Raw genomic sequence first — 26,553 nt, 5'->3', positions numbered from 1 at the left:
AAAAGTAAAATTTCCGAATAAATTATAATATTCTTTCTATTTCCAGCGTAAAAAGAATTGAAAACAAATGATTGTTTTTATCGCGTAGGAATAAAATGATGTGGTCAGGTTTGTGGAGTTCACCGTTCTTTCTCTTCATCAGGGGAAACGGTATACGTTTCACGTGGGATGGTAAAATAATTTTTTTTAAATATAAAGGACAAAGTAACGCTATTTAGCGCCAAAAAAAATTAAAAAAATACGTAAAAAAAAGACAAAAAAAATCGAAAAATCTCTTAAAAAGTTCTCAAAAATATTAAAAGTGTGGAAGAAAACTTCGAGGGTGACATACGTTACATGCCTAGGAGCAGCCAAATTTCCGAAAACGGTGAAAAATCGTAAGAATCTCGTTTTAATCGTCAAGAAAATTAATTAATCGAGCAACAGAATGAATCCAAGTGGTCCCAATTACCCAATCGCTTCACTTTATGTCGGGGATCTTCACGCTGATGTCACTGAGGCCATGCTGTTCGAGAAATTCTCAACAGCTGGACCAGTCCTTTCCATCCGAGTTTGCAGGGACATGGTCACTCGTCGATCCTTGGGTTACGCCTACGTCAACTTCCAGCAGCCTGGTGATGGTAAGTTTTCATCATCTTCGACATAGTTTCATAACTATTTCGCTGATGTGATCTTGTTACACATTTCCAAATAAATATTCATGCATTTCCGTTCATCATAACAGGGTGGTCATCAAGTAACTGTGGGCAAACGATCATCTAGTGGCCGCAAAACTCAATGAATGTGATAGAAATTCGAGATACAGGTGTTGCAGGGTATCTGCACCAGAATGAAATGAGAAAGAGAAAGTAGCTCTCAAGGTTATGGTTACAGCAACAAAATTTGCTAAAAGTTCAAATAGCATTCACTTTTAAGCATTGCGAAGTTATAGGCATATTAATTAAACTAAATGCCTTTAGAAGGGTACCTTCATTGGGATAAACACTAGTACAAGACAAACAAAGATACAGGAACAGCTATTGCATAATCCCTTTTGCCTAATTTTTTTCCTTTGGCAAGAAAAATGCCCAAACGCGTGATAAGAAGTCCCTAACAGTGAAATGGAGCTGTGTTTCCGGAAGGCTTGTCGAGGAACGACAAAAACAATCTCAAACAAAGACTGAATTTGAGATAAAGGTTAAAAATTGGATACTCCAACAAGAAACATCTGTTCATTTTAGCCTTTATTGGTTTTTGTCTTTTTTTATAGCACCGCTTGGTGTTTTAAAAAACTTATCTTTACATTTTGGGCAGAAGCTGGAATAAATCAAAAGATTTTCCACAAAAACCTATTGGGGATCATGTTTCGGCTAATGAATGTGATTCTGGAATGAATTATCTTCATTAGCTGAGGTATCACTGTAATATTAAAATATCTTAGTTTTATATATATCACATATAGAATATAGTTTAATTATATATAGGCCTATAATATAGTTTCATATATTTCCTTAAATTTGATTGTCAGTATCATAGCAATAAAAATCTTTGTTGCCAGTTTTTTAATATTCATTTAAATTATAAATTGCGTAATTGAAATTACATATCAATAATTTGAAATTACCTATAACAGGGGTGGGAACTCTGCGCCAAAACGAATATCTTGCGCCATCTTGCTCCAATAGCGTATTTTCGTATTTTTCTGTGCCAAATAGCAAATTTTGCTTCAGTATGCCCGGAATTTCGGAAAGGACGCCAAAAAATTTTTGTTCCTGCTAGCCACGAAACGATTCTTTCCGAGAAGAGCGTGTTTTATTCCACTATACTTAAACTATCAGCACCTCAAAGTACAAATGCGTGTGTTTACGTTTAAAAAAAAAAAGTCGCCACTGGAAGCAGCAGAAATTACTATAGTCGATCGTCATTGTGTTAAATCCTGATGTTTTGTGAAAAAAATTTTCATTCCGGGAGTAAAAAGCGCATGTCCGCCGAATTACGAATGTTAGTTGAGAAACTTTGCAGAATAATGAGCGTTAAATCGCCAATCTCGTCAAATAACGAGTGTCAGATCGCCAATCCCGCCAGATAATGTGTGCTGAATCGCCAAACATCAAGTTGGTTCTTCCGAAATTCTCTCCCATTTTGCAACAATTTCTTTCCAAGTATAAAGAAATTAAAAACTTATAAATTTTTTTTAGCTCATTTCAAGAAGTGCTGTTCAAGGCAGCAAATAGCGCCCTCAGTAAGTAAAAATCATCTTAAATAGACGGGTGCAAAAAGTTTTATGACAGCCGCTCTTTCAAACACGGTGTCAAAAGCCTAAAACACCAAAAACAAAAATCAAGCTGACGAAAAGATGTTTGATAACAAAAGACAGTGCAGTTTTATTTTGAAAAGGGGTGAGGGTTAACGAAAATATTCTTGTTAATTTCACTGCTCCAATTTATAAATATCTGCTCTGATTCCTATATTTTGCTGCTCCAAAACTGCTCCGAATCCTGAATTTTGCTGCTCCAAAATGGACTTAGTCACTTCCCACCCCTGCAATAATTTTATTTTCAATTAAAGACTGTAATTTTATTTATAATAGTGATGAATTTTAGGAAAATTGATATTCGGCTGCTGAATATTCGGTATTCTGCCAAAACAGCTGAATATTCTGCCAAATCGCAATTCGCCCCATCCCTATTAAGAAATCCAGGTTATGACATTTACTGTGCACGATCAAATTTTGACAATGTGCTGTCTATTTGTTGTCTAATTGATAAATAGTTTTGATATTGAATTATTTCAGTCACTTTCAACCGTGATTTTCAGAAATTAACATTCAAACATTAATGAGCTAATTTCTTTTCAGCTGAGAGAGCCCTGGACACCATGAATTTTGACAATATCAAGGGTCGTCCCATTCGTATAATGTGGTCCCAGCGTGATCCATCTTTGCGTAAATCTGGTGTCGGAAACATCTTTATCAAGAACTTGGATAAGAGCATTGATAACAAGGCCATGTATGATACTTTCTCAGCATTTGGTAACATTCTGTCTTGCAAGGTAGGTAGACCTAACTGCGCATTGCTTTATATTGATGTATGTGTCAGCACAAGGCCAGAACTAGAGGGGGCAAAAGAGTATGTGGAATAAAGCAGGGCTGGACAAGTTTCGGGTTGCCATGGCGACTTGATTGGCACCTAAAATTTCCCATATGTGGTCACTAAATTGGAAACAGGACGACACAAAATTTTTGGAATTCGTACCAGTGTATTTATCAACATGGGGGGGGGGGGGAAAGCACTATGTCCTGGAAAAGTTGAAAGAAATGTTTTTTTGAACCTGTAATTATACTTTTTTAAAAAAAGGGCTCCTAAAATTTTTTTTCTGGCTTTTAGATTTTTTTGTGATTTGTCAAGCCCTGATATAAAAAACAAACATTCAGACCTATTGCTGCACAATTTACTGCTTACAACCCCTAATTTTGTATGGCCTGCACCAACGTTGCATCTATTTTTATGTTCCAAATACAAGGCCACAAGAGGCAAAATGCCCAATAAGGTCGTTAAGAAAAAGATTCCTATAACAAATATGGATGTGACATACAGTCGAATACTATTATAACAAACTCCAAGAGACTGGAGGAATTATTTGTTATAATTAAATTTCATTGTAAAGGAATTCCAGGTTTTTGAAGTTTCTGTGTAAACTTATCTGGGAGATTAGAAAGGTTTTCATTAAAACAAGATTTTTGCTATAGCAGTATTTGTTAAAACCAGATTCGACTATATTTATAAATTGATTTGAGATGGCAGACAAAGAACACGTGCAATTGCACCAAAATTGTAACTTATGACATTGACCTTTTATGCAGCATTATGGGATAATCAATAGAATTTTGCGAGATATGTGAAGGCACAACAAAAATGAATTGCAATGAATCCCAGAAAAATGAAGTATAAGTGAGAAATAAGGCCGAAATCATTCAAAAAAAATTGATAAAAAGTAAGGGAGGAGAAAAAATACCAAAGTTACAAGCGCAATTTGACTATCAACCTTTGTACTGGCAGTTGTGCATTCTACCAAGTTGGTCACAACAAATGCTCTATCCGGAGTCGTACACTCGTGTGCAAAATTAAGAGAATTATCACATTATGTCGAATTTCTGAAAAACTAGTAGACAGATTTTAATGAAATTTGGTACAAATACACAGTTAACAACAGAAAGAAATGTATCATACAAAAGTCATAGCACGCATGCATGATTGTCAGTAAAGCTCATTGCAGGAATGTCCAAAGTCCATGTTGTGAGATCAAACCGAAAATGAGTAATATGGGGTATGGTTCCCCTTCTCGCAGTTAGACAAGATGTCACTAATTGTCTTTCAAGTATATTTTCCAAACCAAAGTGAAAAGTTTTAGGCTTTAGGACATCCAGCAAGCTGCCAACCACTTAAGAGCTGGACATTTAATATTTGTTTTTTGCCTCTTTGAAAGAGTCTGTCACAAAGCTGGGCTGGAAGAGATCTCGGCAATGGGATAAGTCCAGTGGCAAAGTTCTGGCATTCATTCATTGTCTCTGAAAATACAGGAACTGTTATAGTCCTAGAGAAATGAGATGTGTATAAAAATTAGCAACATTGGTGAAGTTATCACTTTTTTTGGCTGCAAGGTCATTGTGGATGGAAGTTTGACTCACTCTAGTGCCGAGCATCATCAACTCCTGAAGTTGCTCATATACAAAAATGGGTCAGTAGTGAGTAATCCAGTAGCCTTGCAATCGACATAAAAATATCATCTCCTTCAGGGTTTAACAAATCCTGGGTCAGCATAGTGGCTAGAGAAAGTTGGTCAGGCCCTCAGTTAATGTTCAAAGTTCACCTAATCATATGTCTCATGCATACAGCATTAGATTTAAATTTGCATCCTATGTCATATTTTAAATTTTATTGCAAGCCCAGTGAAAGTCTCAAATAGGAAAAATTTGTCCATCAGGTCTAATTTTGTTCACCCATGCTTTTGTATATTCACAAAAGGTTGTCACATTGTGTGCAAAAGCTGTTTGTTCTTCACTGTATCTAGAAAGATGCGATGGTCCACTTTTTCAGATATTGTGACCTTACCATACTTCTATAATGTTGTTTATGAATAAAGACAAACAGAAAATATTTATATATAAAGTTTCTGGGTGATTTCGTGGGTGATTGAATTGTTTGGTTTTTTTTTAGGTTGCAACTGATGATGAGAATAGTTCAAAAAGGTATGGCTTCGTACATTTTGAGACTGAAGAAGCTGCTAATAATGCCATACAAAAAGTAAATGGCATGTTACTCAATGGAAGGAAAGTGTGAGTATTTGTTTGTATTTATGCAATGGCCTTTTTTTCTTCTTGAAAATCACGGAAAAAATACTCTAACATAATACATATTTAACAAGAGAGATGGGGCAAAATACACTATTAGAAGAAAAGGGGTTTGTAATCTTTCTAACAGGTTTAGTTTTATTCGAATAAAGTTTTTATTGCAAATTGTGCTCGAACTGTTCAAGTTTCTGTATAACTAAGCAGTAAATAGACTAATTTAAAACCCTATGTCACACTTATTTATCAGATTCCCAAATATATAGGTGCCAATTTTTCTGATATACCCAGAAGCTTTCCAATTTTTCAGCCTTATTGAAATCTTCCGGTCAGAAATCAGATTCTTTTGATTTCTCATATCCTCATAGAAAAATCCGTAAGTCCTCAAATTGTGCTTTGCTTGAATAAAAAATCCCTCAAGAAAATATTCTTCCAGTCCTTACAATTTCAAACTGACTCTGGTATCTCAGGGAAAATATGGGGAATCAGGATTTCAAGTGTAAAAAAATCTGTATTGTCGTCAAATATGATGCCAAAAACATGCATATTGGCCAATTATTGCTAAAAAATCTGGACAGTAAAAAATCTGTCCCGGAAAAACAGAATTTTTATATATGGTTACCCGTTGAAATTAAAAACAAAGTCCCTGTGTTGTTGTTTTGTGTTTTTTTTGCGGAATGTGCCATCACGCTGAATAAGCTGTGAATTGGCACCTATGCAAATAGGATAAGGCACAAGCTTGCCAATGGTTCTTTCAGAGAATTTTGTTTAAGAATATTTGAAGGGTAAAAATGGTAAATGTGCTATAAGTACCAAAAAAAATTCAAACTGTTTTCCATGTTAAAGTGTCAAATCAGCAATGCTTTTATATTATAAACGTGAAAAGTACCCGGTATTCTTGTGGTTCAAAAGAGTATGTAAAGAAGTCACAAATGTGTGAATGCCCCTACTGGCTACAAAAATGTGATTTCCCTACATTTTCCCTTTTAGTACTTACGGTATTTATTATTCATTTCATGACATTGCTCCAAAATGAGTTTGTAGTCCTAATTGCAAAAAATATACAGTTAAAATTATAGTTTTCTAACATTTTTTTTTTTTCTGTACAGCCGTATTCTAAAGTTGTTTAAAGGTAGATAGCTATTTCATCAAGGTGATGACTTAATGCTGAAAGTTGTATAATAAAATATCAGTCGTATAACTGTTCACAAAAACATTATTTGTGATTTCATAATTTTTTATTTGGTTATAACTATTTTTATACATATTATTTTTGCATATATAGTTATAAGGAGGGGGTTTATGGCAGAACAGTAAATATGGTAATTTCATTCCAGAACTTAGCAAACCCTGGGTACCTGAAGCAGTTGAACAGAGCAATTAATGCTACTGTAAAATAATCTGGATTAATTCTAAGAAAAGTGTAGGAAACACTATTATGGGAATTGTTTCCACAGAATATTTCCAGTCAGTTGAGGGATCATTGCAGAACAATGCACAGACTTGCCAACTCTGGATTTTTCACCCTTCCTCCTGCTCTCTGGATTTCAGCAGAAAATTAGATTTTCTGCGAGCTTTCGCGTTGTCATGCCGTCGATGACCACCGTCGTTGTTAGGGAAAACAGCCGTAGCCATTTTCATTGAGCAGCTATAAAAAAGTCTTGGTGACCGCAACTGGCAAAGACACAAATACAAATACAACGCCACAACAGGCAAATTGCCCAACGAGGTGGCTGACTTAAGAACATCATGGATCCCCGAGGCATTTTTTGGAGGCCCTACCTACTACTGCTACACCACACATGCACCCCCCCCCCCCCCCCCCCCGCGGAACCCCCCAACAAATCGGTACATGCGGGAATGTGCGTGTACGTGTAGTGCAACCTGACGTAAAGTTTGTTTCGGTGTAATGCTTGTTATGTGTAGTGCTGTCATCTGCCCCCAGTTTTTCTAACTATGAGTGAAGTGTTATGGTTGAATTATTTACCGTTGTAGGACTGTTGCTCTCTGTGGCGAGACTTTTTAACGGGGAGATCGGCTCGCATTTGCGCCTTGAAGTTGGGAACCACAGAAAACCAACTTCAGCCGACCACCGCTGTGGGGTTCGAACCCGGATCCTCGCATCACGAGTCCGGCACTATAACCACTCGACCACCACAGCGGCAAAAATTGCGGCCACACAAATTGGTTTACGTAGTATTTTTCGGCAATCATTTATCAGTGGGATACCCTTGGTTGCTGAAATTCCTGTACAATTGTTATTGTATTCCATTAACAGCCATGCTGTAAACACAAGTTTTTTTTTTTTTCAGCAGCTGCGTGTTTTGAAGTTTTTTGTTTCCTCTGATTAAATATGTCTTCAGAAAGAAAATATAAAACTGCTTTTAAGAGTTCATATGCCCAAGATTATCAAGCACTGATAGCATCCACAAAAGGAAACACTTATGTTTTATGAACAGTACGTAGATGTGATTTCTCTATTCTGCATGGAAAGACTGATATGGAATTATATTCTGCTCAGGGGCAACGCAGAACCTTTGGGGGGGAATGAAACTTTTTCTTAATCGATTTTTAAAAAAAATTTTTTTTGATCGAGCCTATAAGTGCCGGAGGCCCTCCCCCTCGGGAGAATCTCCATATTTCTGGATTCCAAAAGTTGGCACATCTGAATGCAAAACATTCTGCTTTGGGACCCTGGGCCGAGTTAGATGTGTATTTTGATTCAATATGAATAAACATTCCAGTCCCTTATAAATTTTTTTTCAATTTTCATTATATAGGTATGTAGGTAAATTCATCCCACGTAAAGAACGTGAAAAGATGCTTGGAGAAAAAGCTCGTCTGTTTATGAATGTGTACATCAAAAATTTTGGTGATGAGCTGGATGATGATAAGCTGAAAGAAATGTTTGAAAAATATGGCAAAATAACAAGTGCCAAGGTATCTCTAAATTTTTAAATATTTAGATCTAGTGAGGTAGTTTTATCTATAATGTTATTTTCAATGCTAATATAATATGTGCAGGAAAGGTATTGTTACAGTTGAACCTCATTGAGACAAAGTAGAAGCAACAAAAAAAAAATTTGAGTATGAGTAATAATAATGCTTACGTATTCAGCCGAGCATATGTGTAAATATAAGCACAACAATCTAATTTAAAAAATTATATGTATTGGAATTTTTGTCACTTCAGGTGATGTCTGATGACTGCGGTAAATCCAAAGGTTTTGGTTTTGTTAGCTTTGAGGATCCAGAAGCTGCTGAAAAGGTTAATGTTGTTTTATGTATTTCATAATTGTATTTTTCTTTACAAGTGTAAAATAATTTCATGTTTTTTGTTCACATGAAAATCATTCTAATTTTTAATGCTGGTGTATTCTTGTGATCGAGAAAAATTATTTTATTAAGCAAAACATTTGCATGAATTTCAGCAAGCTTCTATCATTTATACATTTGTGGGTTTCAATAAGAACAGTTCAGCAGGGCTTGACAGATAGAAAAAAAAATTAATTGCCAGCCATATATATATTTCTTGGGATTCAAGCATGGTTTCTGTCAAGTGAAACTTGATAATGCGTTCTATATTTCTCCAGGGCTTAATGACCCTATCCCCGATTGAAAGATGCTGTCATGAAATCAGAAAATTTTATCATCCTTGTATCTCAATTTAGCAATCCCATTCAGAATACCAATGTTTTAGTTGCCAGGGTAACCTTGCCTTTGTCAAGCTCTGCATGGAGTATTTTATGATCAAATTGATAAGCTATGTCAACTTCAACCTACCTTGAGATCTTGCTCAATAAGTGTGGTAATATTTCTTGTTTGTAATGTTGTGATAATCAGACCTTTTTTTAAATTATTGAATGAATTTTAATTCCCATCATAGGCTGTAGATGATTTGAATGGAAAAGAAGTGAATGGAAGAACTTTGTACGTTGGGAGAGCTCAGAAAAAGTCTGAAAGGCTTGCTGAATTGAAGCGTCGTTTTGAACTGCAGAAAATTGAACGCCTAAATCGTTACCAAGGAATAAATCTTTATGTGAAGAACTTAGATGATGCAATCGATGATGATAGGTTGAGAAAAGAATTTGCTCCATATGGAACAATCACTAGTGCTAAGGTGAAACACCTCATTTCCTTTATTTAATATCAGATGTGTGCGAGAGAATTCAATTTACAAACATCTCAATTTTCTAATTTTAAAAGTTTTTCCAAACCAATTCAATATGCAGTTTACATCGTACAGTAGACTCTCGCTGATCTGGCACATCTCAGACCAGTGTGTGCCAGATTGCTGGAAGTTAATTGAAAAATCCCGTTAAAATGACATGAACTTATACATACAGACATGTAGTGGCATGTTTTTTTGTTTTATTTTTAAAGAAAATGCACTTGAAAACATGGGATAATTGAACTGCTGGATTATTGAGAGTCCTCTTTGCATTAACAGGGTTCGTACGGGTCAGGGAAAATGGCCCATTTTTGCTTTAAAACCTGGAAATTTCAGACAACGACCTGGAAAATCGTCACGATTGTCGTCTGATCGGGAAAAAAGATTGATCAAAAAGAATAATAAGGAAAAAAAAATCCATCGGGATGAAAAAGGGAATTCCGATAACATCGTAAATATTGATAATCCGTAAAATATTGCGATATAGCGCAAAAAACGTTAAATACTGCCAAGGAGGAACGAGGATTTCGTAAGTCCGCTTGGAAAAGCGTATTGCTACGACTTTATCGTAACTTTTCTAGTGCTTCCCCAAAAACATCATAACTACGCATCGTAGAAAGCCATGGGTACAAAGCTCAGTTGCGATAATTTCGTAAGTTGACTTCAGTTAGGAAGGGGGACAGATGACGCACGGGTATGTTTTGATTTTCCACGTGGGTATTTTTATTTGAAAAACAATATGTTGTAAGAAAACTTGTCTGAGAGGATCGTCAGTAGGCTGATTGGATCGAAGCAGTCAAAAATGACCCGTATAAAGCATGGTGGCAGCTTTGCGGTAAAACTCGCAACATGGGCAGATAAGTTATCCAGAACTATGCCAAGCATGTGAAATCAGAGTTCAGTGAACAACCCCCGATTGTGTAGCTTCTCGGTTTTAGCGCTTACGCGAGTGCAAGCCAACTGTAAAGAATTTTGATGCAGTGAAACCAACTGTAAAGAATTTTGATGCAGTGAAACCAACTACATCTTTGATAATTATGTCACAAAGGAAACAACTGTAAAGGTTTAAATCTTGTGGGCATTGAAATTGCCGAAAAGGGAAATCTTTCATTTCTTAATTGTGTTCCATTTTTCTTCTCCATCAGGTGTATTTGAAAAGCATAAATGCGTGTAAAAAAATCTACAATTATGATGTCATTATGATATTGTAATTAAAATTATTTATTTTATAATTAATATAAATAATTTTATAATATAATTCATTTTTTCTAAATTTTTATTAATTTATATCAATTTTTTGATTTTAAAAAAAAACCTGGAATTTTTTGAAAATTTGACTGGAGAACCTGGAAAAGTCGGGGAAATTTTTTTACGAAAATGGGTATGAACCCTGATTAAACAAATTTATTAAAATTCAATAAGTTATGTAGAGCAAAATTACATTAATTATTCTCTTAAAGTTTGCTGCAAATTATGAAATAGCTATTTTTAAATCCACGCAGTTGTGATTTTCATAATGTAGACACATTTATCATTTTATTCGTGAACTGGATATCTAAATTCATATGAACATAAGCAAGCAAAATGTTTAAAAACAATGCAAAAATATAATTTTTTATTACAGGTCATGAGTGATGGCAATGGTCGATCAAAGGGATTTGGATTTGTTTGCTTCAGTGCACCAGAGGAAGCTACAAAGGCAGTAACAGAAATGAATGGTCGTATAGTAGTATCTAAACCATTATATGTTGCTCTTGCTCAGCGTAAGGAAGATCGTAAAGCTCATCTTGCATCACAGTATATGCAAAGAATGGCAGGAATGCGTATGCAGGTGGGTTATTGAAATTGCTTGCTGAATATTGAATCAATGAAGCATTCTTTATAATTCAAGGTTCGTTCAGTCCTTGGAAAAAAAATTTATTTTCAAGTCTTAAAAGTCCTTGAAAAATCATTGCAGTCCTTTTAAACAAATGATTCTCCAGTGCCTATAAGTGATTGAAAAAAATTATTTTGTTTAAATTTCTTCCTTCAATTTTTGTCCCCCCCCCCTTCAACTCAATCCTCTAAACCAGTGATTCTCAACCTAGGGCCATATGGTTCCCTTGCAGTCCTGGGATATTCTAGTGGAACCAAGAGAGAAAATCAGAAGAAAGGTGAACCACGACAGGTGGTGAAGGGAGTAATGGAGAGCTGTGAAGAGAAAAATAGCTTTAAAAGTGAAACATGGTTGAAAAATATTACTACTTTCAGAATCTGTCAAATCTGTCCATAGAACTAGGGCCATCTTAACCCTTGGGTCTATGTGGGCATGACCTGGGTCTTCATGACTATAATGGAGGCAGAGGCACTGCACTATATGAGATCTGGTATTATGATTTTCATATATAAGCTGTTACTTCCAGCTAAGTATGGAGGTGCCCCCAGTGGTTAATGTGTTGGGAGGGTCGATTTATTGTGCAGGTTCATTAGATCGTCTCATATTTTACACAGACCATTTTTTGCCATATAATTTGACTTCTGGGAGAGATGATAATCCACCTTTTGAATCCGTGCCTAGCCAGGATTCCAGAGATTGTTTTGATTAGAGATGTAAAATTCTCAAGAATAATCTTTTTGAGAATATTCTCATCGAGGAGAATATTTGTGAATATTCTCTGGTTTATTTATTATATATTTTTATTTTATATTATATATTTATATAATTACTATTATAAATAAGTTGAGAATATTCTTATAAGTTATTGATGAAAATATTCTTAGGTTATTTATAATATAGTTACATATAATATCGTTGAGAATATTCTCTGGAAGGACTACTTTCATAAATTTCTGGGGAATATTCTTATACAAAATAATAAGAATTATTCCGAAGTTATTAATAATAGTCCTTCCAGAGAATATTCCCCTCAATGCGAATATTCTTCAGTTACGAAATCTTTCCAGAGAGTATTATCAAGAATATGTGTTATTAACATGTATTATAATAAATAACTTGAGAATAATTATTTTTAATGAAAATATATTCTCTAGTAATTTATAATAGTAGTCCTTTGAGAGAATATTCTGTCCCCGTTTCTCTTCTTGTCAAGAAGATGGATATATTGAAGTTTGTAGTCCACAATATTAAAGTTTGAAAGTAAGAAATTTAAACCAACAGGGCTGAATTGCACAACTTTTAAAGAAATTTAAGTGTATATGCATTAAAGAAAACGGTTCTGTATCTTAGAATGAAGGTGATTATATAAAAATAGCTTCCTTCATCATAATTGTTAAATATAATCTGACGCGTATCTTTTTTCTTCAGCATATTGGACAGATGTTCAATCCGACTAATGCTGGATATTTTGTACCAACTATGCCTCAAGCCCAGCGAGGTTATTTCCCACCGCAAATGGCCCAACTTCGTCCAACTACACCTAGATGGGCACAACCACCTTTAAGACCAGCAGCGCAACCTGCTCCAGGTAATCAAAATTTTATGTAAAACCAATTGTGAATTTTGTAATTTTAATCAATGGTTGAACCTCCAAGCCTTTATTTAGTCATTTTCAATTGAAAAGATTTCTCAGAGAAATGTTTACAGGGTGCATATGTGGTTTAGTAGTACACAGTTGCCAACTGCTACAGATTGTCCGTAGTTTCTACGGGCAGTCACAATGAACTACAGAGTTATGGGAGACACTCAATACTACGGAAAAAAATTGGGTCTTGTGTTTTACTTATTGTTTTTATAAAATTTCATTGATCTTTACTGCTATTCATTGATCTATATGCATGGGCATGCGCCCCTCCCCCAGCATCAAAGGTGGAGGCTACTGAACTAATGTATATACGTAATGTGAGAGAGTTTGAGAGAAGACAAACTTGGAGCTGATCTGTTTTGTCTGTGTGCGGTAGGCAATCTGTAAAGCCGCCTCTAAACCTGCCGCTCTACTTGCCCAAACATGCAAAAACCAGTTTTCTGTTCAAATTGCCCCACACTGTGGGCTAAAAATGGGTCTTTGAATGGTTCAGCATGGCTGGCCCGGACCCAGCTTCATTTGCATAGTGCATGGTTCGAGCTCACGGAACTTGTGTTGGAAAGAATGTTTCGTCGTAGGTAACGTGAGAGCTCTGATTCGAAGAAAATGGGGATTGGGGATCTAAGGTTGCTAGGCGTCTATATGTGGCCCATAAGTGCAGATGGGGAGTGTATTGAATATTCATGAATTATTAAGGAACTCTGCGACCTCGGAACGTTGCTTCGGGAGAGGTGGGGGACTCGTGGCCTGAGCCGTCTAGGTTCTAGTGCCACTGAGGTGCTATATCTAATGAACTTTGAATTAAAATTTAAAAAATAAATAAGTTTTTGGGTGATTATTTTTTATTGTACTACGATTATGTTGTCCTAGGAGGGACCCCTTCTCTCCTCCTCCTCCTCCTCCCCCCCCCCCCCCACAAACCCCCCAATGGTAAGCAAAGCTGAACTTTCATCACGACTGACAAGCTTTAAGCCAATGTTGGTATGTCTGGTAGCAGTAGTCACTTTTGTATAAAAAAAAAAAGCCTGAAGCACCTGCATATTTAAGGAACAGCAAAAACAAGACTAATATTTTGTGTGCAATTGAGTAATCCTTTGATGAATAAATAAATTATGTGGAGGTAGCATGATCACAAAAAATCATGATTGTTCCCCAACTTAATTTGGGGATTACTTTAGGGATTTTGTAAAATAAATTGAACTTTTCCGAGTGATTTGATTTACATGAATTTATAATTACTCTTTTTCTTTTTCCCTCCAATTTAGCATTCCAGGCCATGCAGTCTGGTCCATTTGGTAGGGCAGCAGCAGCACGACCAACAGTCGCTGCTTCCCAGAATGCAAGCATGCGAGCTGCAAGTATGAGTGCCCGACCAATTACCGGACAGCAGGCAACTGCCGCAGCAGCTTCTGCATCTGCTGGAGGTCGCGTTGCAGCACTTGGGCCTACTGCTGTCACACCAGCTCGACCTGCTGGTATTCCTGCTGGCACTGTTGCTCAAGCTCGCCCTGCAGCTTTCAAATTCAATGCTAATATGAGAAATCCTCCTCAAGCTGTAACAGTTCAGCAAGCAGCTGTGCAGCAGGCTGTTGCGCAACAAGCTGTGCACATTCAGGGGCAAGAGCCACTCACTGCATCAATGCTTGCTGATGCTAATGCCCAGGAGCAGAAGCAAATGCTAGGGGAGCGTTTGTTCCCTATCATTCATCATTGGTACCCCGACTTGGCTGGAAAGATCACAGGCATGCTGTTGGAAATTGATAATTCAGAATTGCTACATATGTTGGAACATCACGAGTCCCTCAAAGCCAAGGCAAGTTCATTTACGAAATTGTATGGTATCCTTCATCATGACATCTAATTTTCAATTTCTTTCAGCATACATGATCACAATTACTCAAAGATATCAATCATTGAACTTTTAGAATACTTAGATTACTATGATAAGCTGCCTGTTGAGTAAGGCCCCCCCCCCCCCCCACACACACTGGGATGAAGAGGTACGAGAATGGTGACTACAGGGGTGCAAGAGCTGCGCCAAACTGTGCCGAAACAGTTCTCTTGCTACAAGGTGCCGAATCCCTGCGCAATTGAGCCAATTCTTGTTTGTGGTTCGCGGAGGTACCACTAATGCACTGTAGAGCGTCAGATAACCGGAATTTGGGAAAAAGAAGCGTGAAAATTTTGTTCACGCTTCAAAGGAGTTCGGACTCGTTTTTTCCGAGACACGGAAAAAATATATGGAGTGAGAAACTCCAATTTTTTTCACTTCCCATCATCTACCACAATGCGTTATCTCTTGACCTTGGGAAGTAGTTCTACTACCTTGAAGTATAAAGTCCTATACTATTATTGGTTAACCGTCGGGCTATCAAAGTCCCTCAATGAATATGCCGAATTTTAAGATTTCGGAGACCATTTTCTCTCCTGTGGGTTATATACCGAAAATAACGGTAATTTTGCGACTGCCAACCTGCATTCAAAGACGGCATGTATCGAAAAGGGGGATTGGTTTACTCGTTTAAATTACCGACATTTTTCAAAGATCGTTGGGAAAAAATGGGATCTGTAAAAACTCCAGCTAAAATATTCACAGTTTTGTCATCTAGCCATTATGCGCATAGGCGGAGATAGATATAATATTCATCATTTCAAAAAATATTCATAGTTTTGTCATCTAGCCACTATGCGGTCGTGTGGTTATCGTCAGCGGTTGCCGATCGTGACAATTTCACATTGTAAAAATCCGGATTTGGTGAACAGGAGCGGTTCGAGGAAAAAAATTTCTACCCATGCGGAATCTATTTTTGGTGCTACTGACAACTTTTTTTAGGTCAACAAAGCTTTTTTCACCCTTTCAATTCCATTTGGCACCCCTCCTAGAGTGGCGCCAATATGGCCGCACTGTCCGCTACTGCATTGGTGGGGGAGGGGCATGCGCTTAACAATAGTCAAAGGAAGGAGTTTGCACTAGGAACATGCCCATTTTACATAACTTCTGTGAGATACCTTTTTTATATTAATGTCCTTCCTTTCCAAAACATGTTGTTGGCGAGAATGAAACGTTTGCACCCTTTCTTGTTTTTCGCACTCCCTCAAGTATTGCTGGGATGTTGCTTAACATTGTATCACCAACAGAACTATCTATTATGTGTGATGAATGTGTTGCACTACAATGCAAAGAATTACAAGAAGTGAAATCAGTAAAGAGAATAGATAGATATTGGGCATACATATTCAAACTTTGTAACCTTGAAAGCAACCCAAAGTTCAAAATTTTGTCAGTTTTGGTGAAGGCTTTTTTATTTTTACCACATGGTAACGCAGACAGTGGAAGAGAGTTCATTGTTAACAAAGAAATAAAAGCCTGTTCGAACATGGAAAAATCTGCCCACCCAATGCTTTAATGGAATAAGACATACAAAATCTTATGTTGAAGGGCATGAAAAATTTGAAAAAAAATTGTCATTGAGATGCTGAACTTCTGATAGCGACTCGAGATTCGTAATCTATTAACATGCTATATTAGGTTGAAAAATTGTTTAAGTAAATAAGGTATTTTTTTATTTATATTTTTTTGGTTTTTTTTTTTTTTTTTTTTTTTTTTTGCATTTTGCATTTTGCTTTTAAATTTAATTCCTTTTAAATTCTGTGAGAAGCTAATTTTTTTTTCACAGAAACCCTTATTATATTCTGCACGCAATTTTTTTTTGCTATATCAGGATGAATAAGATTTTGGTGTTCAAGCAGAGAGATTCTTGCTGCCTAGGTTTTTAGTATGCATGTTGCTTAATTTGAAAAAAGTCTAATAATTTTTATTCGTCATTTCAGTAATGCATGTTTTAGTAGTGACAGAGATAAGATAATTCAGAAAAAATTTAAATGGATTTTAATTTGTGAAGGAAATTTATTTAGAATTATTTGTTTCTCAACCATTTTTTTGGGAAAACTTTTTTGATGAGGGGCACTTGCACCCCTGCGACTAGGAAGAAGAAAAAATGCATAGGGGTGGAGGATGGGATATTTGCACATAGGCAGGAGGATAGAGAAAATTACTAGAGGGGTTCTGAAAAGTAAGGGGTGATGGTCACACAGAATTTTTTTTAAGAGGAAAAAAGGGGGGGGAACCAATCAGCAGATAGAGACAAAAACAAACTTGTTCAAGTCGTTTATCTTGTAAAGTTGTCTTTTCTCTCTTTTGTCTCGCTCCTTGTGTATGCAGTGTATAACAAAACAATACAACTGTTTTCGTTGCTAATCCCTATTTTACATTCTCGTGCCTCTTGGTCGCCTCACTATGTGTGCTACCTAATCTAATTTTTGCAGATTCTCTATAAATAGTCAGCAGGATTTGTACTCTTTGAAAATTCCTTGGGGGAAGGGAATTTCATCAGTTTTTTTGTCCCCTCTCTCCAGTGTTCTCTAGCGGGCAACTGGATGCATGATTCACAAATTAAAATTCAATTTTACTCCGAATTTCATCGAGGAGTGAAAATATTCCAAATTTTAAGCTTTTTTTATTTTTTCTTACGATAAAAAAAACTATTTTTTAAAAAATGCCCTTTAAAATTTTGAAGAGGAGTGAAATTATACTTCCAAATTATGTTTTTGGATAACACTGCCTTCAGCCTAAACTTTGTTCAGTAGAGACGAAATTGAGCCGAGCAACAACAAGTTGCAGGATTTGTAGCCACGTGTATTTAAGGTATTTCTGTGCTTAACATTTCACATCCGATGGTGGCACCTCTGGAGTAACATCAATGATAGCATGGTATCTGAGATACATGATGAAAAATTGATCATGCAATCACAAATACTTATCATATTCTGGAAAAGGTGATAGAATAAATTAGATGTATGCAACTCCACCAACTGTTATAAAAGTGGTGGAGGCTTTAACACCGCCAAACTCATTGTGGAGGCAGAACAAAGTGCAAGCATATATCAACAAAATACAAGCGTATCTCTCTCTGATCCAGCACTACCATCAGAGTGTTAAAAGGAGGCAGTAAAACACTGCACGTGGGATGTTGCTTCAAAATATTTTGGCCTATTAATGAATGTTTATTGCATGTATGACTTGGTGATTTCTGATTTTTTATGGAGTATAAATTTCACACATTAAATAATTAGATGCCATTTGTTAAGCTACAGCTGGTTTTTTTAAAAAGACCTTTAAAACTAGATATTGTGTGCATGTCAAAATCAGAATTTCATGCTTTAAAATATAAATGAGTAAATGTTGATTATAGATTTTAGAAAAAATTTAATTTGAGTTTTTGAAAAAAAAAATCTATTTTTACTGACTGTGATTCAAATTTGAGTGCCCTTGAATATGTTTTTGTTACTTTTAAAAAGTATGAACCTTAGTCAGGCGAGTTTTGTTAAAGCAATATTATATTGAAATTTATTTGTATCTGCGAAGCATGTTTTTAAGTAAGTACTGTTTTGAAATCCTGCAGCACTGTGGTCAGCATTCAGCATATGCGCTCTGTGTACCTACATCTGTTGGCAAACTACAGATGCCATTACGAAAACATTCACCCATGTTTAAGTTTGTGAGTATTTAAAATGCCTCCGCAGATTAAGAATGCTGCTGACTGTGAAATATGCACTGTGATTCATTTTCTTAGTGCTACGCTGAGGGATGCTATAAAAACTGATTGAAGGCTAAAATGAACAGCTTCAAAATTGTATAAATGAAAATATACAGGGAGATAAGAGATGCTGATCTTTTTATTTTCCTTCATGTAACGCAACCAACACCAGCTTTAATCCACTAAAGCTGGTGTTGACACAACCCAATCAAGTTCAAGTGTCCCCATCCATTTGTGATTTGGTCAACTTCTTTCTGTGTCTGTTACGTGCAGATGGAAAAGAATTTCTTTTAGACTGTTCAGCTTGATGAGTCTCGCACTGAATGCAATGCATGCTCTGAAAACATAAGTTACCTTTTTTTATTTCAATACACTTTCTATTTTGGCTGAACCTTTCATTTCATATGAAATGGTTCAAAGAATTTCAGAAAGAGAAGCTTAGGCACATCTGAAAGGAAAAAAAAGATTCTGAGGGGGACACATGAGTTAACTGGGCCCTATTGACAGTAATTCTGATGACACAATTGGTGCAAAAATTCAACTCACGATGCAAATATTTTATGTTAGTGCGTGCATACATATCGTCACAAATAGGTTCATTAGCTGAATCTGTATTCGTTAGCCAAAGCAGAAAAATCACAAAAAATCTTAATTAGCTGGAGAATTTGTAAGCCAAAGCATTCGTTAGCCGAGGTATTATAGAGAATAAAAAAATTTTTTTCATCTAATTACGAAAATGTGAACCATTATTTTTACTCAAGTAATAATGCATCATAAAATGTAGGACTTGCTTCCCCCCACCCCTACCAGATGTTCTTTGTCCCTTTCAGTAGCTCAATACGTTTTTTCTCTAGGTATATCCTTCAGTTAGTGAATTTGTACTTCATGCTCACTTCCACATTATTGCAGTAGGATTTTATTTTCCTCTTCATGTTTTACTTTTCCTAGAAATTCTTCCTGTCATAACGTCTTGCACAGAAAGGGATAGGTATGCACCACACAATAAAATATAATCTGTAAATTGTTGATTTATGTGAAAAATTTCAATTAACATAACTTCTTAATTAGCCTGTTGTGCTAAGATTTACATAGATATTTGTCCGAATACCTAATCAATATTCGATAAAAGGGCCGAATAATTTTTTCCCATCTCTAATTTTCATATGAATGAATAATTGTGGAACGAATTACAAAATGTTCCATTATTTCCTATGATCAAGTTTGATTTGAATAACGAGCGATTCGTATAATGAGCACATCGGTTAATGAGCTTAATTTGTTCTGCCAAAGTTCCACTGTATTAAATTCTTCAGTAAGTATTTTCATTAGTAGATGGTAAAGCATTTGTTTTGAATGTGTGGGGGAAAATATTATGAAAAGAGAAATTTCTTTACTCACATTATAAAAGTTTTATGAAAATTCTTTTACGAAACTTGACAAATGCAATCAATATGCTCATTTGATAAAAATTGTTTTTTCGGGTTCGAAGACCGTCGTCCGTTTGAGTTTGTTCTCAACGTTTCCCCAACACTAGTGGTTGGCATCATCAGGAGAATTGATAAACTGGATCAAAGTCAAGTTTTACAGACCAGACCAGAATTGAATTTGGAGCCGATTCCCATCCGTTTTGGGGACGACTGTCGGCATACGTACTGACCAAGAAGGTCTATGAAAAAGTCAAGTTTTCCGGAGTCTCAGGTTGTATTTATGCACATAAGTGGCTTGAACTACACTATTGTTTTGCGATTGGTCAGTTGATTCTATGGCTGGCAGCGTATTGTAAACAGTTGTTATGCTGGTAGAACCTGATTGGCCGAGAGATGTGGAGTTATCTGATTGGCTGTTGTCATCATTCTGTTGCTGGACCTTGAAGGGGAAGGTTCTTGTTCTTCTGAGAGCTGGTGTCCAGGATCTGCTCAATTTCAAAGTTTCTTCTCTTCTATTATAGCTGTTTTTGTGCTTGTATATTTCAATAGCCTCTCTGTAGATTCGTGGGAAGAAGTGGTCAACATTAGCTATTACCTGTGTTTTGCTGAACTGTACACTGTGGTTGTCGTATAGCGCATGCTCTGCCACCGCCGACTTTTCTGTTTGGCCCATTCTGCAGCATCGTTCGTGCTCAAAAGAAGAGCACGAACAGTAAGTAGAGCAGTGCTCTACTATGAGCACTGTCATAGTAGAAAAAACAAAGAATAAGTCTCATCACTGCCTCATGCAAATTTGGGAATTCGTTTTTTACTTTTATCCAGAATTTTGCTAGGCTAGTAGAATTACGAGCACTTTCCAATTCTTTGTCAGATGACAATTCAATTATCTCAAGGGTTTCTTGATAAGAAAGGGGGTGCTGTTTTGTATTCAAGAAAAGGATTCATGATCCACATTTATTTTTCCCTTGGGTCCTCATGTTCTAGATAATATTTTTCAAACGACAATAGCAACATCTTTAAAAGCCATTCAATAACATCTGGAATAAGGGTGCTTAGGTCCCAGGTTAGGAATCATGTCCCGGCCTAAAGGCCGGTTTACACGCACAGTTTTATTGTACGTTCTGGGGGGGACCAAACCAGTCTGAAAATCGTGTCATTTTTTGGGGGGTGTCTACACGCAACGATTTTTCAACCGTTTTATCTTGCGATCCAGCTTGTGACTGTTGATGGATGTCCACAATGGAAGAGGCACTCTTGCTATTCACTCTTTGCCAATTATATCAGTTGCAGAAGAGCAGGAAGAAAAATAAAAGAAATCGCAGGTCAGAGACATAATTTACTATATTAAAGAATCTATGAAGTGGAGGGAACATAATATAAAATCAAAATAAAAAAAAAGAAACACTATTCACAAAAAACAAAAGTTACCCAACAAAAAAATGTTGGCGCACTGCCATGGGTGGCGGTACGCCTGGGTCAGATGCAAACCCCCCCCCCCCCCCCCCAGCGTCAAAATTGAAGTCGACAGATATAATGTATATGCGTATATATGAATTGACATTATCATCATGCCCCTTCCCCCCCAGACTTCCAAGTCTATATCCGCCTATGCGCAGGGCAAGAAAAATACGTACAACTGAGGTCGGTAAAAGGTAAAAGATGCCCTGAAATATGTCTTCTGATACGTGGATTTTATAGACTCCTTTGAATGGGCGCAGACCATTTCAACTTTCGGGGGTCGCCGAGAGATGTGCAAAAAGTTTGACTGTTTTCTTCGTAATTGTTTACTTAATCCGAGGTGGCCTCTGTCCGATCCTCCTTGAATTATCGAGAGACTGCCGTAACTCTCTACTTGAGTTAAAATACCACTTTCAGAAGTTTCTCGATAAGCAAAATGGATTACGGCTTGCAAAACATTTCGTACTACCCTCAGCCCGAAATTCCGTATCTACATAAAAAAAGTTTTAGGTGCCAATACTGATCAAAAAATGTTTTTGACCAGTTCAGCAATTGCAGATCGCAAAGTTATAATTAAAAAAAGTACTTTATTTATACAGCCAAACACGGTTAAAATGATATCGAAGATTCTGCGAAATTTTTTTGGTACAAACTATTCGTCCTTAGTAGAGCCCGGAAGTTCAGGCAAAATGCCACATAAATGTTTTTTTTTTTACTTATTTTTAAACTTTTCCGGTAAAAATGCCTTTTTTGAAATTATTGTGCCATAAATGCCTATTTTACCAGTTTTAAGTTTATTAGTGAATTTCAGAGGCATAATCTGTAAAACTTGAATATTACGGGCATTGAAAACTTAAAAAAAAAAATCTCTCTTTTTAAAATTTCACAAATCTCAGTATTACTTATCGTCAGAAAGCCCCCTTCCCCAGCCCCATTTAGACGCAACTAAGTGATCTGGGAGATTGGTGTTGGCATGTATTAATTTTGCTTTGACTGGATGATATTAGCCGTGAATGATTTTGTTTCAGATGAACGCAGTCCGTGTTAGAAAAGCGGAGTAAAGTTAGAAATTTGTTTCTCCTCACAGGCTTCATATGATATGTCTCGCTCAGGCATTCGACTGCGTTGTATGTGTATAGTGGACCGATGATTGTCCGAAAGGGTCTTGAATTGGCAACATGGCTTATGGAAGGCAGAATAGGAGCAAACAGAGCTCTGGGGCCCATGTTGTTTGGCTTTATTTTTTGCACCATAAATGCACTGCAAACAACCATGGTTATTTATTGAACATGCACATTTAAAATCAATTAAATTGACTAGAGTTCCCCCTCATGGGTGTGTGACAGATGCGGTCATGCAGGGCCCCACGCTTGAAGTAGTCTTGTATACGTAGTAATATAAAAATATTTTTTTCTTTTTACAAAAATAGAACACGATAGCCATGTTTCAACTATAGAAATGATAATGATTATTCAAAATGATACGACAAATAAACGAGAATCATTCGCAACTCGAGATAGCTCCATAGATTATTATCCTACAGATCCCGCGTCTGGTAATCGTGGCCCTGGAATTGGCCTAATCCTGACGGTCTAGTAACATTTTATTTTTGACTTGAAATCCATTTAACTTAAATAATAATGCAGTTATTATACATTGTAATTAAAATAATAGACGGATTAAGTACAATCGATTTTTCAGCTATTTTTTGGGCCCTTAATACCTTAATTTTTAATTATTTGTAGTTTTTTTTTTTTCATTAAAATTGTCTTTTTTTTGTGCCTATTTTATTCATTTTTAGTGCCTTTTTGCCTGCCTATTTCGACCATCTTTAGTGCCTAAACTTCCGGGCTCTAGTCATTACAAGCGAGGCTGACGTACTTATTTTTTGGATCAAAAATGTAATCAGATGAAATCAAATATAATGTAAATAAAGTGTTCATTGACCATAATTGATCTAGAACAGTACGGTGAATTGGGATCATAAATACGAGGCATCACCAATTTTTGCTAAAAACATAACCGATTGTAGGTAGAATTATCGAAAATTGGGAAAAATTGAGAATTTTCTTAAAAAGACATGCCATAAAAACAAAAGAAAGAGTGACAAAAAAATGAATCGTTGTAACCGAGGGCGTTGAATTTCTTCGACGTTGTAAGCAACGTTCATGAAAATTCTTCTGTGTGGGAATTAGTCATTCCGCCAAGAATTGTTGTTATAGAAAAATTGTCATTAAAACCGCGATCGTTATAGATAGGTCTGACTGGGAAAAATAAATTCAGGAAATTAAAATAAAATACAGTGGATCCCGCTTATAACGTTTTTCAAAAAACCGCCATGAGGAAACGTTGTAAGCGGGAAAACGCTTTTAACGGGAAATCTCAATTAGAATTACTTAGACCCCCCAAAATTAGTTGCATCAAGCGGGAAAACGTTATAAATGGGAACGTTGTAGCCGGGATCGACTGTACACGAAAATTCATTCCATAAAAAAGGGTGCGAGGAGGGAAAAAACTGACGACAAAACGGAAACGCGTCTACACGCACCCTTTTATCGTAGGATTTCACGGGAAAACTATTGTTCGGTCACCAGATTTTTTTGACGCGACCTTGAACCACTTGACCTTCGATTTTTTCCGTCTACACGACACCATCTTATCGCAGACACTCCCTCTTTTCCCCAAAACGGTGCGTGTAAACATGCGTTTAGAGTTGAACAAAGCGCCCCCCCCCCCCCCCGACTATTCCTGCTTGTCGCAGCGGAAATCGTTCACTTGTTTATATTCGGATGTAATGAATTCTGTGGACAGATTTGAATTATGTATTGCTTATGAAAAAAAGACGTTCCTGAAATAATGCAGTTATTGCGTTCAGGAAAACTTTGCATAGCAAATAAACAATTAAAATAATCCAAAGATGAATCTCTCGCGGCCCGGTGGTTGAGAAACACTGATGTAGGGAATTTCTTAGTATTGTAGAAAATCTTAGTGTTTCATCAAAGGAATAATTTGATTGAAACTTTTTTCGATGTAGTGCAATGCTCTGAATTTTCAATACTATTTGCATATTTTCATCCATAGCAGCACATTCGTTTTGAATGCTTAAAAAGAAAATTTGCTCAAAGGGGAAAACTAAGCAATGTTTTTGGGGCACGTATTTTTTTAAGTTACATGCTGGACTGTTCATGTAAATTTGTCCAGCCCTTGTATACATGTCACACGTGAACACACATTGTTTGTCAATTCTTATATTTTTCATTTATTTCAATTTGCTCAGGTTGAGGAAGCTGTTGCTGTACTTCAGGCTCACCATGCGAAAGAGACCCTAGCTGCTGGAGCTATGAAAAAAGAATAGTGTGTCATCTAGATATATGTAACGTCAGAAATGCTAAGTTGGGAAAAGAAATTTTCAAATTTTAGTTTTTTTTTTATCATCAATATAGTTTGAAAAAGGACAAAAAAAAGTTGAAAAATTCAAATGAAAAAAAACAACCCACGTGAAATGTTTGAAAGAAAAAAAAACAAAATGCGAAAAAAATTGCAAAATAGAAAAATCCTGTATCTCTAAATGATATTGAAACATATATATGCATATATATATATATATATATATATATATATATATATATATATATATATATATTATATACTTTATGCATTCGAGCTCGAGAATGTAACATTTAAGTTTTATTTTCTGGGTGTTATCTCTTTCTTTGCTTTGGGTTTTCTTTTCTGCTCAATAAAGAATTATACCTTTTTTTTAAACTTGTTTCGTTAAAGTGACTTTAGTATATGATTGATTCCACAATTTTAAATATGCTAATTCAATTTTTAAATACGCTTATTCAATTTATTGTGCAAGACGGACGCCGGAAGTCAAAAATGATAGGTGTTGCTCAAAGTATGCGAGACATTTCTCTATACAGGCCACGATATTTACATATATTTTCCACTGACCATGCGTCCTTTTTTGAAGTAGTGTCCCGTTTTTTTTGTTTTGAATCTATTCGATTTCAGTGATGACCCGTTCTTCAACCTACTTTTGCAGTAGTGGTAAGAGTTTTACCACAGTGAAATGTAACAAACCTATGCAGGAGGGGGTATAGGGGTACCGTGTCTGCCCCAAGACCATTGCCGTCTTAACGCATGGGCCCACCTGGGAACGGTCCGGGGCCTCACAAAAATAAGATCCAGTTAAAATTTTTCGAGAATTTGCCAGGTGGTATCTCAGAAAAATCACTTGGCCTGGGGGCGCATGACGCTCTAAGGACGGCCCTGCCCAAGACAACCAAAAATTAAAATTATTTTTCTCAATGAATTAAAATATTGAAAGAAAATACAGAAATTTCTCAATTTCTGTTAATCTAAATGTCTCTGGGCCAGAGCCGTGCACAGGGCATCGTGGGGCCCCGAACCAAGTGATTTTTCTGAGGCCCTACCAAACAAATTTTCGAAAATTTCAACCATATCTCATTTTTGTGAGGCTTTTTTTTCTCCTAAGGCCCCCACCCCCTCATGATATTCACATAAAACTGAAATTTTATTATAAACTGAAGTGGTGGAAAATGGGTTTAATCATCAGTTCTTTAAAACCATGCTCTCTCTCCTCTCTAATGCGTATTCTGAAATCGAATAATTCTATCGTATGTATTTTACAGTTTTTTGGATTGGATTGTTGAATTAGTTGGATTCGCATTTCAAGTTCTCCGATAATTTAAATTGATAACCATCACCACAGAGTAAAGTCGCGGAAAATTTGAGTATAGTGTTTCAGAATATTGGGGAAGCTTACATTAAAAACAGAAAGTGATACACACTTCCCCCAACGTTGCCTGCGCTAGGATCGTTGACGGGCCCCCAGGTCAAGTGATTTTTCTGAGGCCCTATTAGGCAAATTAATCGAAAGTTTCAACCAGATCTAATTTTTGTGAGACTCCTCTTCTCTTGGACCCCCGAGACGTGCCTGGATGGACCCATTCTTTTTGACATTCCCGCCCTTACCTAAGGGGCCCGATGCGTCTCAACAATTTCGGAGACGAAAAATATTTGCCCG

General features: G+C 36.3%; 1 protein-coding gene across 1 annotated transcript; it reads left to right on the top strand.

Moving 5' to 3' along the window:
• Nucleotides 1–121: 121 nt before the first annotated feature.
• On the top strand, nucleotides 122–25,259 carry LOC149086583 (polyadenylate-binding protein 4-like). Its single transcript, XM_089230948.1, has 10 exons — nucleotides 122–620; nucleotides 2,837–3,030; nucleotides 5,196–5,314; nucleotides 8,107–8,266; nucleotides 8,520–8,594; nucleotides 9,213–9,446; nucleotides 11,122–11,328; nucleotides 12,802–12,961; nucleotides 14,284–14,831; nucleotides 24,778–25,259. Exons 1-10 carry the CDS (start codon nucleotides 428–430, stop codon nucleotides 24,853–24,855), a joined length of 1,968 nt encoding a protein of 655 aa, XP_089087074.1. The 5' UTR covers nucleotides 122–427; the 3' UTR covers nucleotides 24,856–25,259.
• The last annotated feature ends 1,294 nt before the right edge of the window (nucleotides 25,260–26,553 follow it).

This window comes from Pholcus phalangioides, unplaced genomic scaffold (genome assembly GCF_987345545.1).
Source record: "Pholcus phalangioides strain wild (caught in Gottingen) unplaced genomic scaffold, Ppha-v1.0 ptg000004l_1, whole genome shotgun sequence".
NCBI classification, from domain to species: Eukaryota; Metazoa; Arthropoda; class Arachnida; order Araneae; family Pholcidae; genus Pholcus; species Pholcus phalangioides.
This window is presented reverse-complemented; position numbering and strand designations above follow the sequence as displayed.

Coding starts and splice junctions, on each gene's coding strand:
- LOC149086583 (XM_089230948.1), top strand. CDS start 428: ATGAATCCAAGTGGTCCCAATTACCCAATCGCTTCACTTTATGTCGGG. Junction 621..2,836: donor CTTCCAGCAGCCTGGTGATG/GTAAGTTTTCAT, acceptor ATTTCTTTTCAG/CTGAGAGAGCCCTGGACACC. Junction 11,329..12,801: donor TGGCAGGAATGCGTATGCAG/GTGGGTTATTGA, acceptor TTTTTTCTTCAG/CATATTGGACAGATGTTCAA.